General features: G+C 50.3%; 1 protein-coding gene across 3 annotated transcripts in view; it reads left to right on the forward strand.

Annotated features, from left to right (window-relative positions):
* The window catches only part of USP10 (ubiquitin specific peptidase 10), a 69,572-nt gene that overhangs the window by 35,072 nt on the left and 14,205 nt on the right, over positions 1-20,295 (forward strand). For all 3 annotated transcript variants that reach the window (XM_042970312.1, XM_042970314.1, XM_042970315.1), the window contains exons 3-8: positions 2,695-2,755; positions 7,079-8,119; positions 17,785-17,876; positions 18,407-18,516; positions 18,930-18,985; positions 19,234-19,337. In XM_042970312.1, the coding sequence (XP_042826246.1) occupies positions 2,695-2,755; positions 7,079-8,119; positions 17,785-17,876; positions 18,407-18,516; positions 18,930-18,985; positions 19,234-19,337 (1,464 nt within the window). The remainder of the gene's footprint in view (positions 1-2,694; positions 2,756-7,078; positions 8,120-17,784; positions 17,877-18,406; positions 18,517-18,929; positions 18,986-19,233; positions 19,338-20,295) is intronic.

The raw sequence follows: 20,295 nt of genomic DNA on the forward strand, positions 1-20,295 counted from the left end.
TGGGTGTGGGTCTGGCTATGGAGAGTTAAGACCGTTCCTCTCCCGGGTTTGGTGTCCTTGCGGGGCTTCAAAGGGAGACTTGAGGTTCACGAGGGGCTTTTAGACGGCGGAACAAATGGGGGCAGTGCCAAAAGGTTTTGAAACGTGAGTTCAGGAAATGTAATCGACACAAAATTGTGTAAGCTTAATAAGGTGCGCGCCACATCCGATACGTTTATGTTGCAAGATTGCTGTCGTGGAGTTACTGTATCTCGTCACAGACTTACCGTTTCCTTTAGTTGTGACAACAGTTAAGCTCTGGTCTCTCAGGCTTGAGGTTCACAGCCAGGTGTGCTGCCTGTAATCCGTGTAGCGTGTCACGTGTCCAGGGCTTACCTGCGAGTCGCAGGTACTTGCCCCTCAGCAGCGTCTCTCCCGCTCCCCCAGTCCACAGCCTTGGGAACTACCCACCATTCCACTCTTTGGGTTTTGGACTTGAGCTGTTTTCGTTTTTGAGATTCCAGAGGTAAGGGATATCACACAGTGTTTGTTGAACACGTTACCTTCTGCATCAAAGGGCCCAAGCAGTGACTTCTCCAGACGGTGGCGCTATTCTCAGCCCAAGTTGATCTCACTTTGCGCCCGATGTCACGAGATGTCAGCGTCTTGCGTCGCTCACCGTGCATTCGTGTGTGAGAGCTTTATGGTTTTGCTTCAGTTTGCAAGTTTGTGTGCTCGTAAATAGCTGCACGGTGAAAGAGGGAACTTTGAACAACTCTTACAATTCCATTCCGCTGTCTATAATAAATCCACATTTACCACAGACTAAGGGGCATCTTATGAGTGGTGGAGGTTTGTTGAATTAAAGGTGCCACGTGCTTACAGAGTAAAAAAAACACACACACACACTTTGGTGCCAGAACTCATTGCAGCATCACTAATTCCCACCTTTGCACTCTTACCAGATTAGTAACTCAGAGTGTTTTAAACACCAACAGGTTGTCAGTGTTGCCCTGGAGTCTGCTGGGGTGGGAGGTCTGTTTTCGGGACCTGCCTCTACCCCTTACCACAGTTTGTGTAAATACAGCGTGATTAAAAAACTAAGCACTTTCGGTGCCTTACAGTTGTATAGATTTCTGTCACCAGGGGGCACTGCTGTCACTGATGGAGAAAGAGAAGGCCCTCTGCATCCGGGAGCTTGATAAACTTCCCTTGTGGCTGCAGAGGAACGGGAAGCGACTGGTCCTCACGTGCGCCCTTTTCGCTCCGTGTGTCTGTGCCAGAGGTCAACGCTGCAGCAGCCCGTGCGAGGTGCGAGTCCCAGGGTAGCCCCTGGCCGCACCCGGAAGGGGTTCTCCTGGTGTGTCAGCGGATGGGAACCGTGCGCCCCCTAGTGGGAATGCGTGGTGGAAACATGCATAGCTCTCCCGTCCTGAAAGTGTTCAGTTCCTTTTGTTTTTTTTGTTTTGTTTTTAAAAATTTTTTTTAACCTTTATTGATTTTTGAGAGAGAGAGAGAGAGAGAGAGAGAGAGAGAGAGAGAGAGAGAGAGAGGGAGGGAGGGAGGGAGACACAGAATCTGAAGCAGGCTCCAGGCTCTGAGCTGTCAGCACAGAGCCTGACGCGGGGCTCGAACCCACGTACCACGAGATCATGACCTGAGCCGAAGTCGGCCGCTTAACTGACTGAGCCACCCAGGCACCCCTGTTCAGTTCCTTTTGAACTGCTCTTTGTTTCCTTAGGCTCTCTGGGGGGAGAGAACTTGGTTACTTGGAATGATAAGTGTTTGTCTCCGTGATTATTGAGTCGACTTGCTGAGAGTTCATTGGGGAAATCGGCCGAGGAAGCCACTCACGCAGCAGTTCTCAGACAGTGGCGGGCGTGACAGTCCCCGGGGCCCGTCCAGGAAGCCCGGGCGCTGCGGGGGGACACGCTTGGAGAAGGGCTGTTCTAGGGTGTCGTTGCTTTGTTCTTCTGTTCTTTCTTCAGGTCCACTTGCCTTAGCCCTTCCGTCCTAAGCATTCTTATCCCGAATGTGTCCGTTTGAAACATTTCCAAGTCTTAAATGCTATGGAATAGCTAGGAAGAAGAAAAATTTGGGATATTCATAGCACTACCTTCCTGCTTTTTACAAAGAGGTCAGACACTCGCTGCTTTGCTTTCTCTCCCCTAAACAAAGAATGTTTTTTCCAGCCTTTAATTCAGTTATTTAAGGCACTGTGTCCAAAAGGAGCCGTGATTGTCAGACTTGTCTGTGGGCTCTCGGCACTCTGCCCGCGGGCCTGGTCCTGGCCTCCACTGGCCGTGCTGACGCGTGTGAGGTGAACCTGAAACGCCGACGGGCAGTACGGGTCATCTTTGTCGGGGGTCCGGGACAAGTGGCCGCGGTACCTGTGGGCCGCCTGACGTCCTGTGAGACGGGGGTGTTTGTCGTAGCATAGTATCGTGGTTGATTCACGTGTCCGTTGGAGTCCGTTTTTATTATTTTGCCTCATTTTTGGATCTTAATGGCAATATTTAAAAGCATTCCTCTGGTATTTTTTTCTTAAATGAAGGTGATTTAATTTTACTGTCAGTGTATGTTATTGTGGTAAACAAATGTCACGAGAAGTTGAACGGATAAAGAGTTTTAACGAAGTGTTGCCTTAACGAAGAAGCATGTGTTGGGTGTTAACATGTTGTTGAATTAAAACTTGTTTTCCACTTCCCTGTGCAGCTTCCTCCCTACAACGGAACAGTTCTGTGTGGCACACAAGCTCCCGATGAACTACCCGATGGTAAGCTGGTCTCTCCTCTACCCCCCGGACATGCATGCTGGCCCTGTGTGCTGGGGGGACCGGGGGGTGGGGGGGGGACGGGCAGGAGGCCTGGAAGCCACGTTTCCTGCTCGTTCCTACTTTTCCAGTAAACATTGCGTTAGTGCTCAGTGTTTTTGCTGTAAGCTATAGCATATTTGATCACTGCACCGTTTTGCCTGAGGAGTTAAGTGTCTTCTGGGCTTCAGAGTATCAGATGTTCCAGGTTTAGCGAAGGAGTTGCTTGTTCGAGTCTGTTTTTCTCTTCACCGTTCTCAGCTGCACAGGTAGGTTTTTCACGGCCAGTGCTTTCTGAGAAACTTCTCCGCGGGCTTCCTCCTGGTGGGGGAGGCTGCCGGCCCGCAGCTGCCGCCTCGCCGAGAGCGGGCGCAGAGCCGATTCCCGGAGACGGTGTCCGCTGAGATGCAGCGATTTTGTGTTGTCGAAGGCTGCGGGGTTTAAGGAATGGCGGGTGGTTCGGTTACTGCGGGCTGCCGTCACCGCGCGGGTCGGGTCCGTGTGGACCGCGTTCAGTCTGGATCATTAAGGTCCCTCGCTGGCCTCGGAGAAGCGAACGCCGACCCTTTCCTTGGAGAGCCAGGGATCCGGTTCCCTGCTTCGTTAGCATGGGCTCTTAATTATGATCTAGACGTGTGCCTTGAAGAGACTGTCTGGACTTTGCACAGTAAAATCAGAGAGAGACTGTGTCTCACGTTAGCAGCTGAGAAGCCGGCGTCTCGGAGATGGCGAGGGGAAGGGCGGTTCCGGTGGCGGCTCAGGACGGGACTGAGTGAAGTGAGCTGGAGGGAGCCGGCCCCCCTGCCTGCCGCCCAGCCTCCAGGGCGGCTGCTGCCCGAGTCCGCTGGATTCAGTCTGTCTCCGTGTATTCTGCACGTCGTAAGCGTGCTGCAGGTGTCTCCTCAGTGCTTTAAAATGTCTCGTTCTTTTCCCTGTCACGTTACTCCTTTTATTCTTGTCCAGTTAACGGCCTCACCACCCGCCCAAGGGGCGCAGGCTGGAGACGGGAGGCCCTGCCAGCTCTTCCCAGCGTCCAGCTCTCTCCTTCCCTTTCTCGCGCCATACCCGCCTTCCAGGCTGTCTTCTGTTCAGTTACTGCTTCTTGTCCCCTGTTCTCCGTTGTCTCAAGTCCACCTTTTAATCTGCTGAAAACACAGCTGGGACCTTGCCACCTGCTCGTGCTGTTAGAGACCGGCCAGCCTAAAGGCCCCTTTTTCCCTGAGGCCTTTTCTGTTCTCTCGCGTTTCCATGACGTCTGCTTCTCTTCCAGTGCTTGTCCCACTGTCCGGTGATGAGTCCGCCCCCCTTTCCGGGCTGAGTGCAGCCGTGGCGGCAGGGATCGTGGTCGTCCACGTCTGTGTGCTCAGCAGCTGCACGGTGTCGTATCTGGCATGTTGTCAACCCCCAGTGTGGCTCTGGATGAATGATTTAGGAGACGTCCTCCGCCTCCCACCGTAGGCAGCTGCAGCGGGCTCTGTGCGGGGGCTCATCACGGGTGCCTTTCCTGCCTCTCCTTTCCTTCAGTCACTTCCCACAGCTGGAAATAGTGTGCACCCCCCTCCCCCCGCTCCCGGCCAGCTGTCCCGCCTCTTCGGCGGACGCCTCCGTGGCTTCTCGTGGAAATTGGCGCTCTTTCGTGTATCTGGAAGCATTCTTTCTGCAAACCGTTGAGGCCTTGTCTTGCCCTCCCTCCGTACTGTCAGCTTCGGTCCGAGGTGTCTGTCTGCAGGCAAATGTAACTCCCTGGGGCAGGGTCTCTGCCTTACTCATCACTCAGCCCTCTGTGATAACAGTCAGCACTTTGCACGTGGCTGGCCGCTCTGCTGATTGGAGAAATGAGCTGAGCCAGCCACTTAAGTTCTTAGACAGTGGCGGGCACGACAACCCGTAGGGGCCCCTGAGCATTGCAGACCGCGGGGCGCGTTCAGGAACCCAGGGCGCTGCGGGGAGCACGCTTGGCAAAACGCTGCTAGGATGTCATTGTTTTACTTGAGCTGCTTTCCTTCCCCAACCACCCACTGCCTGCATAGCCTGAGCGCTGAGCGGTCCCCGGTCACCCGCTGCTTCGACTGTGTTGTGTGAAGCCTGGCTTCGCGGGCTTCCACCGGTCCGTCAGCCCGCCCCGACTGGGCTTCTCCTGACTCCTCTGCCGTGTGGGGCAGTGCGCACGCGTGTCCGTGGTGTGTGTTCTGGCAAAGAGGAGGAGCTGTTCCGGGTAGGACTCTGCCTTCCAGTGATGCAGTCAGACCCTAGACAGGATCATGTTTTCATAGTGGCCGTAGCGTAGTGAAATGATTCCATTAATGTCATATCATGTTCTAGAATGTTCTGTGATACGATAAGATTAAGGAAATGTCATATCATGTTCTAGAATATTCTGTGATATGGTAAGATTAAGGAAATATATCGTGTTCTAGAATATTCTGGGACCCGATAAGATCAAGGATTGAGATGTGGAAGGCACTGTGTGTGTTGGAGTTAAAATCTTGCACAGACTGCCTGACACAGCGCATACTAGTTTATAATCAGATTTCACAGTACGCACCAGTGTCCCCAGGGTAGCCTCCCTGTGTGGCGTGCTCTTCATTGCCTCAAATACATCCGTGTCAGGCCATGCAGCGGCATTGCACCCTCACAGCACCGCAGAGTAGGGGATGCCTGGAAGCAGAATGGACGGCCTACTTCTAGGTATGATGGTGGAGAAGTTCGCTTGTCTTTAGTGATTCTTTTCAAAATAAGGAAACAAAAAATCAGTGTTCAAGGACCAAAGGATTCAAGTGGTCATGGTGGTGGCTTTATATGGAAATGTGCTGTTAGGTGTAACCATCACTAGTATTCCTTTTTCAGGAACTTTCTGGTGTTGGGCAGGTGTTCGCCCCTCCCGCCCCCCAGGTGTGATCACTAAACGGATGAAGACTTAGACTGTTGACACCCCTGCCCTCCAGTAACTTGCACGTAATTGCCGCCTCCTGGGGGCTGCTTTTTAAAAGACTTCCGAGGTGAAACATAGGTTATTTCTAGTAGAGCACAGTTCTTCTGGCAGGGTGGGTTTTTCTGAAATACATGTTTTGAGAAGTTGGCTCCTTAGGCTAGACTCGGAGAAATCCTCAGTTAAGCATTAAAGATGAGTTAGAAGGCATGTGGCCTTTCCTTAACTTCAAAATTTGGAACTGTTGCGTCAGATAGAAGATGACACTGATGCTTGATGTCTCTTGAAAGCTGCAGTTGATTCTAAAACTTAACGTAACTTCAGAAATGTAAACTATGAAAAAAATGTACCTTTTGGAATGGTGGCACGTGTAGATTGTCGTCCGTTGGCAGGAAGCAGTGAAAGGTCCCAAAGAAGTTTCTAAAAGTGTGCGGTCCTAACTGTCTTTGGGTATTTTTGAAAGTATCTTCATCACCCGTGGAGTTCATCCATTATGAATTCATTCAGTGCACATTTACATGCATTCATGCAAAGCCATTTTCAGACTTCAGTTAAGGTTGTCAGTGGAGGAGATCAGGAGACGGGTGATTGTTTTATTTTATTTTTTTAATGTTTATTCATTTTTTGAGAGAGAGAGACAGAGCATGAGCAGGGAAGGGGCAGAGAGAGAGGGAGACACAGAATCCGAAGCAGGCTCCAGGCTCTGGGCTGTCAGCACGGAGCCCAGTGTGGGGCTCGAACTCACAAACTGCGAGGTCATGACCTGAGCCGAAGTCACATGCTTAACCGACTGAGCCACCCAGGCGCGCCGAGGAGACGGGTAGTTGTAAGGAGCACCTCTGAAGTGCGCTTTTATGTAGAGGATTAATTCTGGTGTAGTTTATATTTTCTGAATTACTAAATTATACCAGTTAGAGAAGTCATAAATACAGCAGTGACTTCAAGTCCCTAAGTTAGTTGTCATGATTTTTTTTTTAATTAAGTTGTCCGAAATACATATACCCCAGAAAGCAAGCCAATAAAGTCATATTTCACTGAGGGGTGTTTTTAGACAGGCAAAATATTACTTGCTTTCTATTATAATCTCATTTAAATTTCTGCCTTCTGGAAGTCTCCCGTGGCTACCCTGAAAGTGGAAAATAAATACAGGCTTCTGTTTTTCATATCTCCAAATTAAATAAAATTTCATAGTTACTTATTTTCAGCAGATTTTTTGGCACAGAAATAAAATGTCATAGCTTTGTTAATTAGAAGAAGACTTTAAGGGTTCAGTTTCAAAAAGAAAATAATTTTTGAGACGTCTATAAGCCGTGTTCTCAACTAATGGGATATTCGCTGATCCTTGTCTTTCTGAACAGGACAAGAATATCAGAGAATTGAGTTTGGTGTTAACGAAGTAATTGAACCTAACGACACTTTGCCGAGAACTCCCAACTACAGTATTTCGAGCACATTGAATCCTCAGGCCCCTGAATTTATCCTCAGTTGCACAACTTCCAAAAAGATCCCTGATGACATAGATAAAGAAGCGGCCTACAGCTCCGTGGACTGCCAGTACCCAGGCTCTGCCCTTGCTCTGGACGGCAGCTCTAGCGTGGAGGTGGAAGTGCTAGAAAACGACGGTGTCGCGGGTGGTCTCGGACAGAGGGAGCGTAAAAAGAAGAAAAAACGTCCACCGGGATATTACAGTTACTTGAAAGATGGCGGTGAGGGGAGCATTCCCACGGACGCCCTGGTCAACGGCCACGCCAACCCGGCGGTCCCGAACAGCGTCGGCCCGGAGGATGTGGAGTTAGCGGGCGCGGCGCCCCCACTGGGGACACCCAGGACTTGCGGCAGCCCTCAGGGTTCCACGGACTTCGTCAGCGACGCTGTGTCCGGCGGGCCTTTCCCCGGAGCCCTCGACGGCGATGCGAGGACTGCAGGGCAGCCCGGGAGCTGCCACGGGGCTGACTTGGAACAGTCCTGCCTCCCCGCAGAGGCCGGCGGGGACGGCCTGTCGAGGACAGCGGTGGCTCAGCCTTCCCCGGGGACTCACACTACTGAAAACCTTGCCGTCGCTAATGGACAAATACTTGAATCCTCTGGCGAGGGCTCAGCTGCCAATGGGGTCGAGTTGCACACCGTGGAAAGCCCGGACTCGGACGCTGCTAAAGCCGAGAGCGCTGCCCCTGCCGCCGATGCCCCGGCCTCTGCGGCGGGCGCCGCTCCCGCCAGCCAGCCTAAGTCGTGGGCCAGTCTTTTTCATGATTCCAAGCCCTCTTCCTCCTCGCCCGTGGCTTCCGTGGAAACTAAGTATTCCCCTCCCGCCACGTCCCCCCTGGTCTCTGAAAAGCAGGTCGAAGTCAAAGAAGGGCTTGTTCCAGTTTCAGAGGATCCCGTAGCCATAAAGATTGCAGGTATAGTTCAAGAGACACAGGTGGAGAGTGGAGATGGGAGCAGGGCTCCTTCGCTCCGGGTGAGGACCTCTGAGGCTGTCTGGGCTGACGCTTGCCCGCAGCAGCAGGCCCTGACCTGTGTGTTACTAGGAATTTCTCGAGAGTGGCCATGCCTCAGTCGTTACCTGTCTAGACGTAAAAGGATATCTAGGCACAGGGCCGGGGGCGGGGGGGAGGGGGGGTGCTCATACCTTTGTGTTAAGTGAACAGTCCATGTCTATTACCAGTCCTTTTCGGCTGACGGGTTACATTTCCACTTTCTTGCCTTTTGATCCAGTAATTCTCCATCGTGTGAGTGAATGGACGTGTACGTGTGTCACGGCTCCTGCACACTTGGCTGTGGAATCCTTGATGTGGACTGAGCTTTGCACTGTTTCTGTTCTGTTCTTTCTTAGGATGTTAGAAAGCATTTGGGGTTTTTTCTTTTTTTTAATTTTTTTAATGTTTATTACTTATTTTTGGGAGAGGGAGACAGACAGAGCGCGAGGGGGGTGAGGGGCAGACAGAGAGAGAGAGAGAGAGACAGACAGACATAGAATCCAAAGCAGGCTCCAGGCTCTGAGCTGTCAGCACAGAGCCTGACATGGGGGTTGAACCCACGAACGAACTGTGAGATCACGCCCTGAGCCAAAGTCGGCTGCTCAACTGACTGAGCCGCCCAGGCACCCTGGCGGGGGTGGTTTTCTTTTGTCGTCTGTTTTGGATTGAGGACGTGGATTTTAGTTCGTTGTAGCACGTGAGGGTCAGCTCTTGACAGGAAAAGAAAAACTGCAGCAATTTGGGACAAAGTTGATGATTTTTTTTTTTGAGGGTTCAGGCTCAAAGGGCGAATTTACTAAGAATCAGAAATGCAGGGGCTGTCTATGTTTATACATAGCTAAGAAGCCAACGTATTTCTTCAGGTTTCTCTGTCCTGAGAAGTTCAGTCGCCAGCTCTTCAGGTTCTCGTCCCGCTAGCGGAGTTAAAAAAGCTGTCTCGGGGCGCCTGGGTGGCTCAGTCAGTTGAGCATCGGACTTCGGCTCAGGTCATGATCTCGCGGTTTGTGAGTTCGAGCCCCACGTCGGGTTCTCTGCTGACAGCTTGGAGCCTGGAGCCTGCTTCGGATTCTGGTCTCCCTCTGTCTGCTTCTCTCCCACTTGCGCTCTGTCTCTCTCTGTCTCTCAAAAATGAATAAACTTAAAAAAAAAAGATACTTTATTCTTTTGAGACTTTTTATTGAGTCTTAGACTTAGAAATTGCTGCTTAGAAATATAGAAAGTAGTTTTGAGTATTGCTTCCTGTAGCAGCGACACTAAACTCCTGGGACCACACACAGCTTAGGCAAAGTGGTATTGTTTGCAATCTCTTCCTCTTTGTTATAGGCTCCTGTGTAGACGTTTACTTTGTAAGACGGTGAAATGAATTCAGTTTGTTACGAGTAAGATCACTGCCACAGACTTCGCTCGAATGGGCAGGTTTTTAAGCGTAGGCCCACTTATTTTAAGCAGCATTTAACTGAGAGAGACTCTGGTTCCGTTAAAAGATCTGTTGATGATGGTTATCCCAGAATTAGCATTAGCATCTAACTGGTTCTACTAAGAGAGTAATTTTTATGTTGATTATTGTATTTATTAACTTTTGGTCAACAGGGAGAGGGAAATAGTTCAGATATGAAGTTTTTTCTGTTTTGAATTCTTAGAATAATATCAGTATCCACATTTGATTTTTTTTTTTTTTTTTTTTTTTTTTTTTTTAAATCCCAAGTTCATTTAGTTTGGATGTCCACATTTCTGGATCCTCTGCCCTGTCATTAAGTCTGTGGTTAATAAATGCCAACTAATTTTTGTGTAACCACCAATGAGATACAAATTAGGAAGATAAACCAACTGTAAACAGTAAGAACACCACATAAGGCATTTTGACCCGAAATACAGCCAGCTCTCGACTACTTGTACGTGTTGATCCGTTATGTTAGCGGGTTCTGCTCTCACCTTCTTGGTGTAGGTTGTCCACGTTTTGTTGCATTGGTGGGAACTCAAGTAGAAACTCTTATTCCAGGAGTTGGAAGGGAAGAGCACTTGGGCTGACCCCCAGAGTGCTTTCCTCCAGCCTGCAGGGAGCAGGGGCCTGCATGGGCTTGGGGGGGAGTTCTGTGGCAGTGCCTGCTTGTTGCAATCTGAGAGGGGATATTTGCCACTTTTCAGTAGTAACAGCTGAACCAGGGGGTGAGGAGAAGAAACTTGAAAATCTTAGCTTGTATTTGAAAGTGGTTACCGAGCCATAGACCTGTCCACGTTTAAGAGTAAGTGTGGGGGACACACAGGTAGTACAGGGATTCCCTGTGTGTTGTGACGAATGTTTAACTTTTCTGGGCTTTTGCTAAGAAACATTTATCATATCCGATGCTTTCGAGTCACAAATAGAGCTGTTTTGTATTTTATGGTCGGCTTTTAAAATCGTGCATCGGTGTATCTTGTCTCAAAGGAGTGTAAATAATGGTGGGCAAGGAGAGGGACGAGGCTGAAACCCAAATAAAATGAATTAAAATTCCAGGGGGAAAGAGCGAAGTAAACTGAAGTCCTTGACAGCTCTAAAAATACACCTGTCTGGTGAAGAAATTGAAGTCCCTAATGCTACCGTTTATTATGAGTTTCAGTCAAAACCTATTAATGTATGGAATCGCACAGTGGTTTTATACCTAAAATTTGTTCCTGGAGACAGCAGCAGAATCATTCCAAGCTGGATCTGCTCAGAAAAATGAATTCCTGTGTCCGTATTTATTTCAAATATGTAAACAAGTACATACCTTGTGATCGATCATTTTGGTGGCTTATAAACCATATTTATTTATACTTTTCTTAGGGGAATGATTTCTTAAATATTTTGTATTTCCTCTTCAGCTTTTCCAGAGCAGCGGAGGTAGTGATACTGTAGCATAATGTAGCATAAAAGGTACCAGCACCGGTTTGGCGGAGTCATGCTTGTGGACGGAGCGCCCGGTCCCTTTCTGATTCACTGTGTTTATGGTCCTGCTGGTATTTGGGCCGCGCCTGTCTCTTACAGAGCTAAATCGAGACCCCCCTCCACTTACTTACAGAGCGTGCGTTGGTCTGTGCAGCCAACGGATAGTGGTACGTTTTGGTCACTTTGCTGTCCTGCTCCTGATTTGGTAACCCGAGAGAGCTTGTGTCCTTCCAAAGTGATGCGATGAGGGAAAGGGAAACACTTACAGGATGCTCTGGACAGTTTAGGAAGGTGACAGAAAAAGCAGGTCAGCATCAGAATGTTGCTTACAGGCCAGTTTCTGGGCCGTAAGAATCCAGGAAAGTTCTCTGCCCTGCATTTTCACAGATTTTAAAAGGTACCGTGACCTCTAAATCCTAATTTTAGGAAAACAAAATTTGATGCCTAAAATACATACAAAAATAATCCTGCTTTTTATTGACTTAAAAGTTTACAGCGCAAGTGTTGCCTCCGGGTTTGTAAATCATTTCATTGGAATGATCTGTGGCAGTTTACGTGAGCCGCTGTGTATGTCTTCAAATACAAGAAAGGCTGTTAACCACTCAGTTTTTCCGTGTGTCAGCAGATTTCATAAGAAAAGTTAATTTTAATTCGGCCATTTAATGTTTAAGCCGGTACAGAAGCGAAGGCACTTCGGACCTTGTGTGTGGTATGGACCATTCTGGCATCCTGCGCCATTCGAGTCAGCGTGGCGTGGGGCGGTCCCCCAGCCCGGTGGATTGAGGAGGCCAGCTTCCTGCAGCCGCTGTCTGGGTGGATCTGAGTAGTAAATTATGCTGACAATAATGAACTGGAAGGAGGGCCTCCGGGGGAGGGTTGTCGTTCCAGTTAACTTGTGATTATTTGCCTTAAAAGGTAAAATAGAGAACCAACAGTGATGACTTGGATTCACAGGTCCCACTGCGAGTTTCAGCCTCAGGAAGTACCCTGCCTTTTGTCCTTTGGCTCCGCCCTTCCTGGTTTTAATTCTTTTGACCTCAGAAATTGTTAGAGTGCTTATTGGACTTCAGGATAGGAAAACAATAGTGAATGGAATTGGTGATGTTATGAAAGAAACTGAACTAAATGGAGCCGAGAGGTAGGCCAAAGCCAGATTCCTACTGGCTTGTCTGCAAGGCGAGAAGAACTGACTTGAGTTACAAGTGGCAGGATATTCAGTAATAGCGACAGATGACCCTTGAGAGGAGTTGGGAGCTTTGCACGTGTGTGTCGCCGGGAGGGAGAGGAGGAGCGCATCACAGGTGTGTGTCTGTGTTCCGCCCGGTTGTGGTCTCTGCAGCTGTTGAGGGGGGCGGGCCCAGTGGCAGGTGCTGCAGAACCAAACCTTTACATCGTCTGGATGTGTGTTTCTTAAGAGAAGTTCCAGATGAGAAGAGATTTCACCTTTTTCTTTTTTTAAGTGTATTCCTTTTGAGAGAGAAAGAGAGTGAGCGGGGGAGGGGCAGAGAGAGGAGGAGAGAAAGAGAATCCCAAGCAGGCCCTGCACTGTGGGCTCAGAGCCTGACGCGGGGCTCGAACCCACAAAACGTGAAATCACAACCTGAGCCGAGACCAAGAGTTGGACATTTAGCCCACCTAGCCGCCCAGGCGCCCCGAGGAGATACTTAATTTTAATTTTTTTACGAACTTTCATTTCTTTTTAAATGGAACTTGATGTATATTCACAAAATGTCCAAAACTTAATTTTCAGTAATTTAACTTCTTGGAGTACTGAAACTTGTTGGTTTGCTCAAAGTTTTCCATAAATTAATTTCCTTTTTCCGTGTCTTCCTGCCCACATCAGTTGTTTCTTTTCTTTTTAAAAAAAAAAAAACATGTTTTTTAATGTTTGTTAATTTTTGAGAGAGAGAGAGAGAGAGAGAGAGACCGAGCACGAGCAGGGGAGGGGCAGAGAGAGAAGGAGACCCAGAATCGGGAGCAGGCTCCAGGCTCCAGGCTCCACGCTGTCAGCACAGAGCCCGACGTGGGGCTCGAACCCACAAACATTGAGAACGTGACCCGAGCCGAAGTCGGACGCTTAACCCACTAGCCACCCAGGGGCCCCACCGTTCTTTATATTCTAATAAGGATTGTCAGCGCCTGCCACCCTGCTAGGTGTCTCCGTAGACCTGTTGTGCCCTCGTGTCTGCACCTCTCATGGCCTTGCACGGTGCAGCCTGTCGACTCTGCCACAAGGGAGGCTGGAGTCTCCTGTCCCAGGCTGCAAAGTGAATGGAGCGGCAGAGTCAGGGTTTGAACTCTGGTTGTCTGCTGGTTGTCTTCCTGGACTCGTGCCTTGAGTCTCCTTTGCAGGGGCGCCTGGAGGCTTTCTGAACAGTGTGATAGGATGACCCTCAAACTCCACCAGGTCGTTTCTAACAAACTTGAGTGGAACCAACAACTTTAGTCTCCACTTCACCCCCACATTACCCTTAATAGTTACTTTCTGTGTGCCACCTACTCTCTAGGTCAGTGAGTGATGATTGGCCTTGTCTCGAGCGTTGTCTGAAGAAGAAGATACGAAAGGAACAGATGTCCGCTCTTATTAGCAGAAAGACAGCAATCATCTGCAGAGAGGTGTGGGGCCTGAGGCCAGTAGGAGATGTGCTGGAACCAGTGGGGATGGCGAGATCAGGCTGGGACCCAGGAGGCCAGGAAGCTCTGGTACCCACACGGGAAGGACTCAGCAGAGCAGTTAGCGGCGTGACGGGGTTGTCTGATGCTAGGTGGGGGTGACGGCGCCTCCTGCCACGGAGATACGCAGTGTGCCTTCAGGGAAGACTGCTTCCAGTCAGCCCGCCTTCGAGAGTGGTGTTTAGGCTCACTGGAAGATGCTAACGACAGAATGGCAACTTTATTTTAGCTTGGGTAAGACTTGCCACTGTAGAGAACGTTCTAGAATAGCAGTGTCATGATTAAGGAAAATCTGGAATGTTTGGAATGGTTTCTTCTCTGTATGTTCTACCATAAAGACCTTAATCTACAAATGTTTGAATATTGTACCAGAGGCTCTTGTAAAGAATGTTGAAGACTCGAAGCTAGTTCAGTACATCCTCTAGTAAATGTACTGAGTGTCTTTTTGTTCCAGATGACGTGCTTTGAGTTTTTGCCCTGTTCATTTTGTGGCTACATGGCTGTTTGGAATGTTCTGTTACTTGCAGTCATTGAGCAAACCACTAGGTGATGCTGAGAGACTTGAATTTGAGATTGTAGACGCTGAACAGTGAAACTGCTTTTTTTTTTTTCCTCCCTTAAAAAATAAGTGAACTGAGAGCAATGGCCCGAAGCTGGCGTTGGTTCCAACGGGAAGGGTCGATGTAGATACTAAAGGTTTCTGTCCAGCCAGTACCTGCTGCTTCCCAGATCAGTGTTGGAAAGAAGTCAGCTGATAGTCAACTTTAAATTGGGTATATTCTCTGACTCCACAGGGCTGGAGTGTTTCAGCCTGCAGGGATGCAGATTATTCTGGGCACGTGGCTCGGTTACAAACATAAGCAGGGGAGGAGCAGAGAGTGAGGGAGGCACAGAATCCGAAGCGGGCTCCAGGCTCCGGGCTGTCAGCACAGAGCCCGACGTGGGGCTCGAACTCCCGAAACTCAAGATCATGACCTGAGCCGAAGTTGGACGCTTCACTGACTGAGCCACCCAGGCACCCCACACCTGTTTCCTTTTGAGCGTGGAGTTGATTTTTTTTTTTTTATATTTAAGAAGATATTAGTTTGAAGTACTTTTGACCGTCTGCAAACGTGTTTTTGAGTCTGTTAAGGCAGTTAACATGGGAGGGAAATTTCAGATCTTCTGGTCCTTTTCTTTCCATTTTCCTTCCGTGTCTTGCTAAACAAGAATTACTGTCACTAAGCCGCCTCCCTCTTCTGTCTTTGCCCCTCCCCCCACCCTAGAAGCCGCTCCTTCCTTGGAATCCTCAAAAGAAATTGAGGTTGCTGTTTCCTTTCTTTCCCCAGCATAGCATAGCGGTGAGTCGGTCCTTCCCTGGCTCCCTCCCTCCACAGTCCTGTGAGCCCCTCAGCACCCCAGTCCTGTCTCCTCAGGCAGGCTTCGGGCCGCTCCGCTCTGGCTCTCCTTCCCGGGGGCCTAGAGCCTGCTTCCGCCTCCACTATTAATTCAAACCCCCGCGTCCTTCTAGGTTCTTCTTGGGCTGCCTCTTACCTGTGGGTGGTGCTTAGGGCTCCGCTCCTGACACATCACTCCTGCTGAGGATGTCTGGTGCCAGCTGCAAGCTGTGGGCGTGTGTGTGTGTGTGTGTGTGTGTGTGTGTGTGTGTGTGTGTGTGTGTGTGTAGATGTGGTACTTGCTGCTCTGTGGGTGTGAGTGCACTGCCGACTGGTGTAATCTGGGTACCTCGTTTCCACACCTCTGAAACTGAGCTTGGGACCTCATCACCGTATGCAACAACAAGAAGCCTGCTCTGGGTGGGAGGCACCATCGCCCTGGCCAGAGACCTTGCCGTGCCAGCTGCCATTTGCCGTCCTCGGCCCCCTGCCGCCTGACGGGTTGTCCAGTCTGTGGATCTGGCCGAGCATCCCGTCCGCCGACCCGCCTTCGGTTCAGCCTGCCCCGTTGTCCCCTTTTCGCTGGTCTGCAAGCTCTCCTGCAGCAGGGCCACCTCTCAGCCACCTCTGTGCTTCCAGGACCCGGTGCCCGGGCAGGGCTCAGCGAACGGCAGCGGGTCATTTAGCCGAGGTCCTGGTGGTAAGAAGGCGGTTGATTCCGAGTCTTCTGGTTTGGCAGAAACAGCATTATTGTTCGTAGATGTAAAACTGCTATGGCAGAGATTCACAGGGGTCGTGCCTCTGCTAGAGTGTTCGTCTGGGACGGATGCCCATTTGGAAATGTACAGATTTTTTAATGGAGTAATTATGTTAAATAATTGCCGTTCTGGGGCACACGTTGACAAGTATGGACCGTCGTGATAATACGCCACAAACACACGCACAGCTCTGTTTTAAGGAGGAGATCTTAAGCCTGTGGGGAGAGTGAGCCCTGAAACCTTTGTGTGAAAGGGTCGTGGCGTGGAGCCCGGTACTTGCCGAGGGGCAGTGCGGACGCGGGTGACACGTCAGCTCAGGCCACAGCCGTGCCGGCTCCCTAACCCTCTGGGCCTCTGTTCTCTCGCCTGTGATGTGAGCAGGATAGCGGTGGCCCCCTGACAGGGGTGTGAGCACAGTAACGAACGGTACAGCTGAGTCCCGCAGCACAGTGTCTTGTCACACGCCCTGTCCCGTCTCTGCCGGGAGGCGTCACCTGTCGCGCGTGGCTCAGCTCTGTACCTGGCGCGGTCCTCACGGACGCCCAGCGCTGCGCCCGTGGTAGGAGAGAGAGCGGAGAGCTGTGCCAGCCCAGACTAGTTGAAAAGGTCCCAGCAGGTCTTCTGGAGCCTGTGACGCTTTACTTTTTGTAAATGGAAAAATCATTCACTGTGCTTCGTCAGTTAGAGGGAAGAGGGCATTTACTGTCCCAGGAGGGAAGGGATAGGTGTGTGCGGACGTTAGAGCTGTGCAAATTAATTTCCTCATTTAAAGCTCAAGTCTGAGACCTGCCAGTCCAGCTGCGGTGTAGAATTAAAAAGCTTGCTTTTGTTGGATGCCTTGGATGGGTGCTGACATCTCACGTACGCTCACTCCCTTTTTCTTTTCTGGGACACGATTTAAAAGGAAGCGGTGTGGCTACAGATCGTGGCTTTCAGGCACGCGTAGCTCCCGAGTGACACAGGCAGGCCGGCAGGGGTTTAGAGACTCCGTCTCCTTCCTGGTGAAAGGGGGATGGTGCCGCTCCTCTGGATCGCTGAGGATTCAGTGCCGCCCCTTAGCACTTGCACGTCATCGAGCGCTTGCCTGGGTAAAAGGTGTCCTTGACTTGTGGCTTCACTGGTACAAGTGGGACATGGGGAGACTTTGTCTTGTTGTAAAACTTTACTGAAAAAAATCACTTAAAGCGTTTAATTGCACCACTCGAGCGTTCTGTGAAGATGGCAGTCCCGTCTGTCTGCCGACCGTAGAGAAGAGTGACGTCGGGGTGAACCTGCCGAGAGGCGTGTTTCCGCCTGGAGCCAGGGCGTTCGAGCACACGCCTTGTGTGAGGAGTAGAAGCGCGCTACGTGAGACCGCTGTCTCAGAGAGGAGTGTCGCCCCTTCCTGGACGGTGATGGGTCGCCCACCGTTGGGGTGCGTGGGGTGCCCTGGCAGTTGCTGGGGCTTCCCCCGGATGAGGCTCCCGTCTGCACTCGAACTCCTCCGTAGCTGGCGTTCGAGGGACCGTGCTGTTGGCGGGGCCTGCCTCGCTGTCAGCGTGCGGGGAAGAGCCTGCGTGTCTCAGGTCTGTTCGCTCCAACCCATGTAGTTCAGCCGTTTCTGTTTCTTGTTAAAATAGTTCTCTGCTCCCGGTTGGATCCCCACGGAAAGATAAACAAACCTAGTGTTGGGGGGGAGAGTATTTTTAAAAATTTTAAATCGTTGGTTACTGCACACCATATTGGGCCCCGTGAAGCTTCAACACAGTGTGCCTTTTCCTCGGATATGTGCTTTCTCGAGGGGGTTTTTAACGCTTCTCCAGAGTGTAGGAATTTAGTTTGCTGTTATTTGCTGGATGTCGTTAACTTCTTAAATATGCTTCTTCACTCTTTCAGAGTTACTGGAGAATGTGACCCTAATACATAAGCCAGTGTCATTGCAACCCCGGGGGCTGATCAATAAAGGAAACTGGTGCTACATTAATGCTGTATCCTTCTCACATGCTGTCTCCAAGGCCCGCGGACCGCAGCGTTCTCTTCCTCCGGTGCATTTGACTTAGTTCAGCTGCCATGGGGCTTCTGCCTTAAACTTTGAATCCGAAAACTTGGTTCCTTACTTAGTCTGCCTACCTTGCTTAAAAGATAGGAGTTCTTCCTGCCCCCCAAAAAGATGATTTGTTGACCGGCGAGTGACAGTATGAGGCCAATTTTATTTTCATTAGCATGGCCTCGAGTAATAGGGTAGCGTGTCCACCGACAGCTGGAAACATTGTTGTAATTGCTACATCTTGGTCGAATCAAGTTTTTGTATGTAAACTGCTGACTGCGGAGTAAGGCCTTACATGGAAATCGCAAGGCAGTTGTCCTTACGGTTATTTGGTCGATTCCTTGAAAGTTTACATACGTAAGTCTTTCAGTGTCCTTGGCTTAGTTTTACATGCTTTGTGTTTAACGTGCCTTTCAGAAGTTTGGAGTGTCTGTTTCATTTCCTTTACGCTTCCTTACTGCCACTCCTTAGACGCTGCAGGCACTGGTCGCCTGCCCTCCAATGTATCACCTGATGAAGTTCATCCCTCTGTATTCGAAAGTGCAAAGGCCTTGTACGTCGACACCCATGATAGATAGCTTGTAAGTAAGGGGCCTCCAGATGTGTTCAGGGGCTGGGTCGTCTCGCCTCTGATAATTCAAATTCAAAGAGTTTGCAACGTTCTTACTTTCTTGCAGACGAGTCCTTTAACGTTTTTATTTTTTAAAATTCACTGCTTGTGTTTTTATGTGGAAGCTAACCAGAAATGGAATCGGAGCACTGCCTGTGTTCCTCAGATTTGTTTATGTCAGTTTAGTGCTTGCCAGTGTGCGCCCCTGAAGATCTTGCGGAAGCTTACGTAGAAAAGGTGGAAGAACTCAGTCACCGCTCTGGCATCGGTTACCAAAAACTTGCCACCTTCATACTAACTGATATTCTGAGTAGCCATCGAGACTCTCTAGTGAAAGGATGTCTTTTACAAAAATGTACTAAACTTTTTCTCCCCTGTGTTTAGCGTTCGGCTAATGAATGAGTTTACTAATATGCCAGTACCTCCAAAACCCAGACAAGGTGAGTAGCGGCGAGGCCTCCTGATGCCATTGTGTACGGACGGCTGGGGAGGCAGGTGGCTAAATTTCATGCGTTCAGTCTTGTCGGAAAGAAAAGGTTTTTAAAATAGCCGGCACTACACCTGTGCTGTTCTCAGCGTCGGGTGGCGGGGGGGGGGGGGGGGCGGGGGCGGGGCGCCCCGGTGATGTTGCCTTTCATCGTGTTAAGACTGTTTTAGTGACGAGAATCTGTGTCCTGTTCCGTTGCAGCTCTTGGGGATAAAATCGTGAGGGATATCCGCCCTGGAGCTGCTTTTGAACCTACGTACATCTACAGACTCCTGACGGTGATCAAGTCGAGCCTGTCTGAAAAGGTTTGGCCCTACTCGCGTGTAGCTCCGGTCCCTGCTTGTTCAGTGCTCGCCCTGCACTTGCATTGCTGCCATTTGGTGGGTGTTCGGTAGATGTAGGCTTGGTGTGGAGTCAGTTGCTTGAATGAAATCTGAAAATACGACGATCGTCCTCGTAACCAGAGGCAGGGCGTGCATCACTTACTGGGCACCGGGCACCCTTGTAAGTTCTTTCCGTACCTTAGCCGACCTCGCCCCCTGCGGCCCTCTCGTTGTTACATTTGAGAAAAGGGCGATCCTTTTCCGAGGCCACATAGCTTGTAAACGCAGCGCCTGGCATCACGGCCAGCTCCTTGACCGCCGCACGGCCTTTCGCGTGGAGCGTGGTCCTGGGGCCCGGAACCGTGGCGGCATTCGGGAGAGCTGCGTCTCCGTCACACTCACACGGCTCCTTGACTCTCTCAGCTGCATCTTCTGTCACACACTTTGCTACTAAAGGCGAGGGACCAGGGGCCAAGGGGGTCTCGCGTAGGGCGCCGACAGCTGTCGAGAGTGAATTGCATACCCTTTTTGCGAAGTTAACTGGAGCCTTTCTTTCCTCCCTGACAGTCTGTGACGAGTCCATACGAGCAATTGAAATGATACTTATGGGAATTATTTAGAGAGAAAAACCATCCCCCCAAAAATTCCATTAAAGCTAAGTAAAGTGTGCTGAAGCGCCATTGTTTTGCGGAGGGTGAGTGGCCCGGGTCCGCGTTCAGTTGGAGATTGACTTGACGTTTCCAGGGTGGCGGGAATGTGCGGAATGTTGGGAATGCAGAAGCGATTACCCTGCACCCTCTGCCCGCAGACAGCTCACCGTCCGGTAGGGGAATTAGATATTTCATCTAAGGAAACAGCAAAGAAGTACTAAGACAGATGCAAATGCAGATGCTTGAGAAGCCGAGGAGGGCCACCCGGTTCAGGTGGCGGCCCAGGAAAA

Source organism: Panthera tigris, chromosome E2, assembly GCF_018350195.1.
Source record: "Panthera tigris isolate Pti1 chromosome E2, P.tigris_Pti1_mat1.1, whole genome shotgun sequence".
Classification (NCBI taxonomy): Eukaryota; Metazoa; Chordata; class Mammalia; order Carnivora; family Felidae; genus Panthera; species Panthera tigris.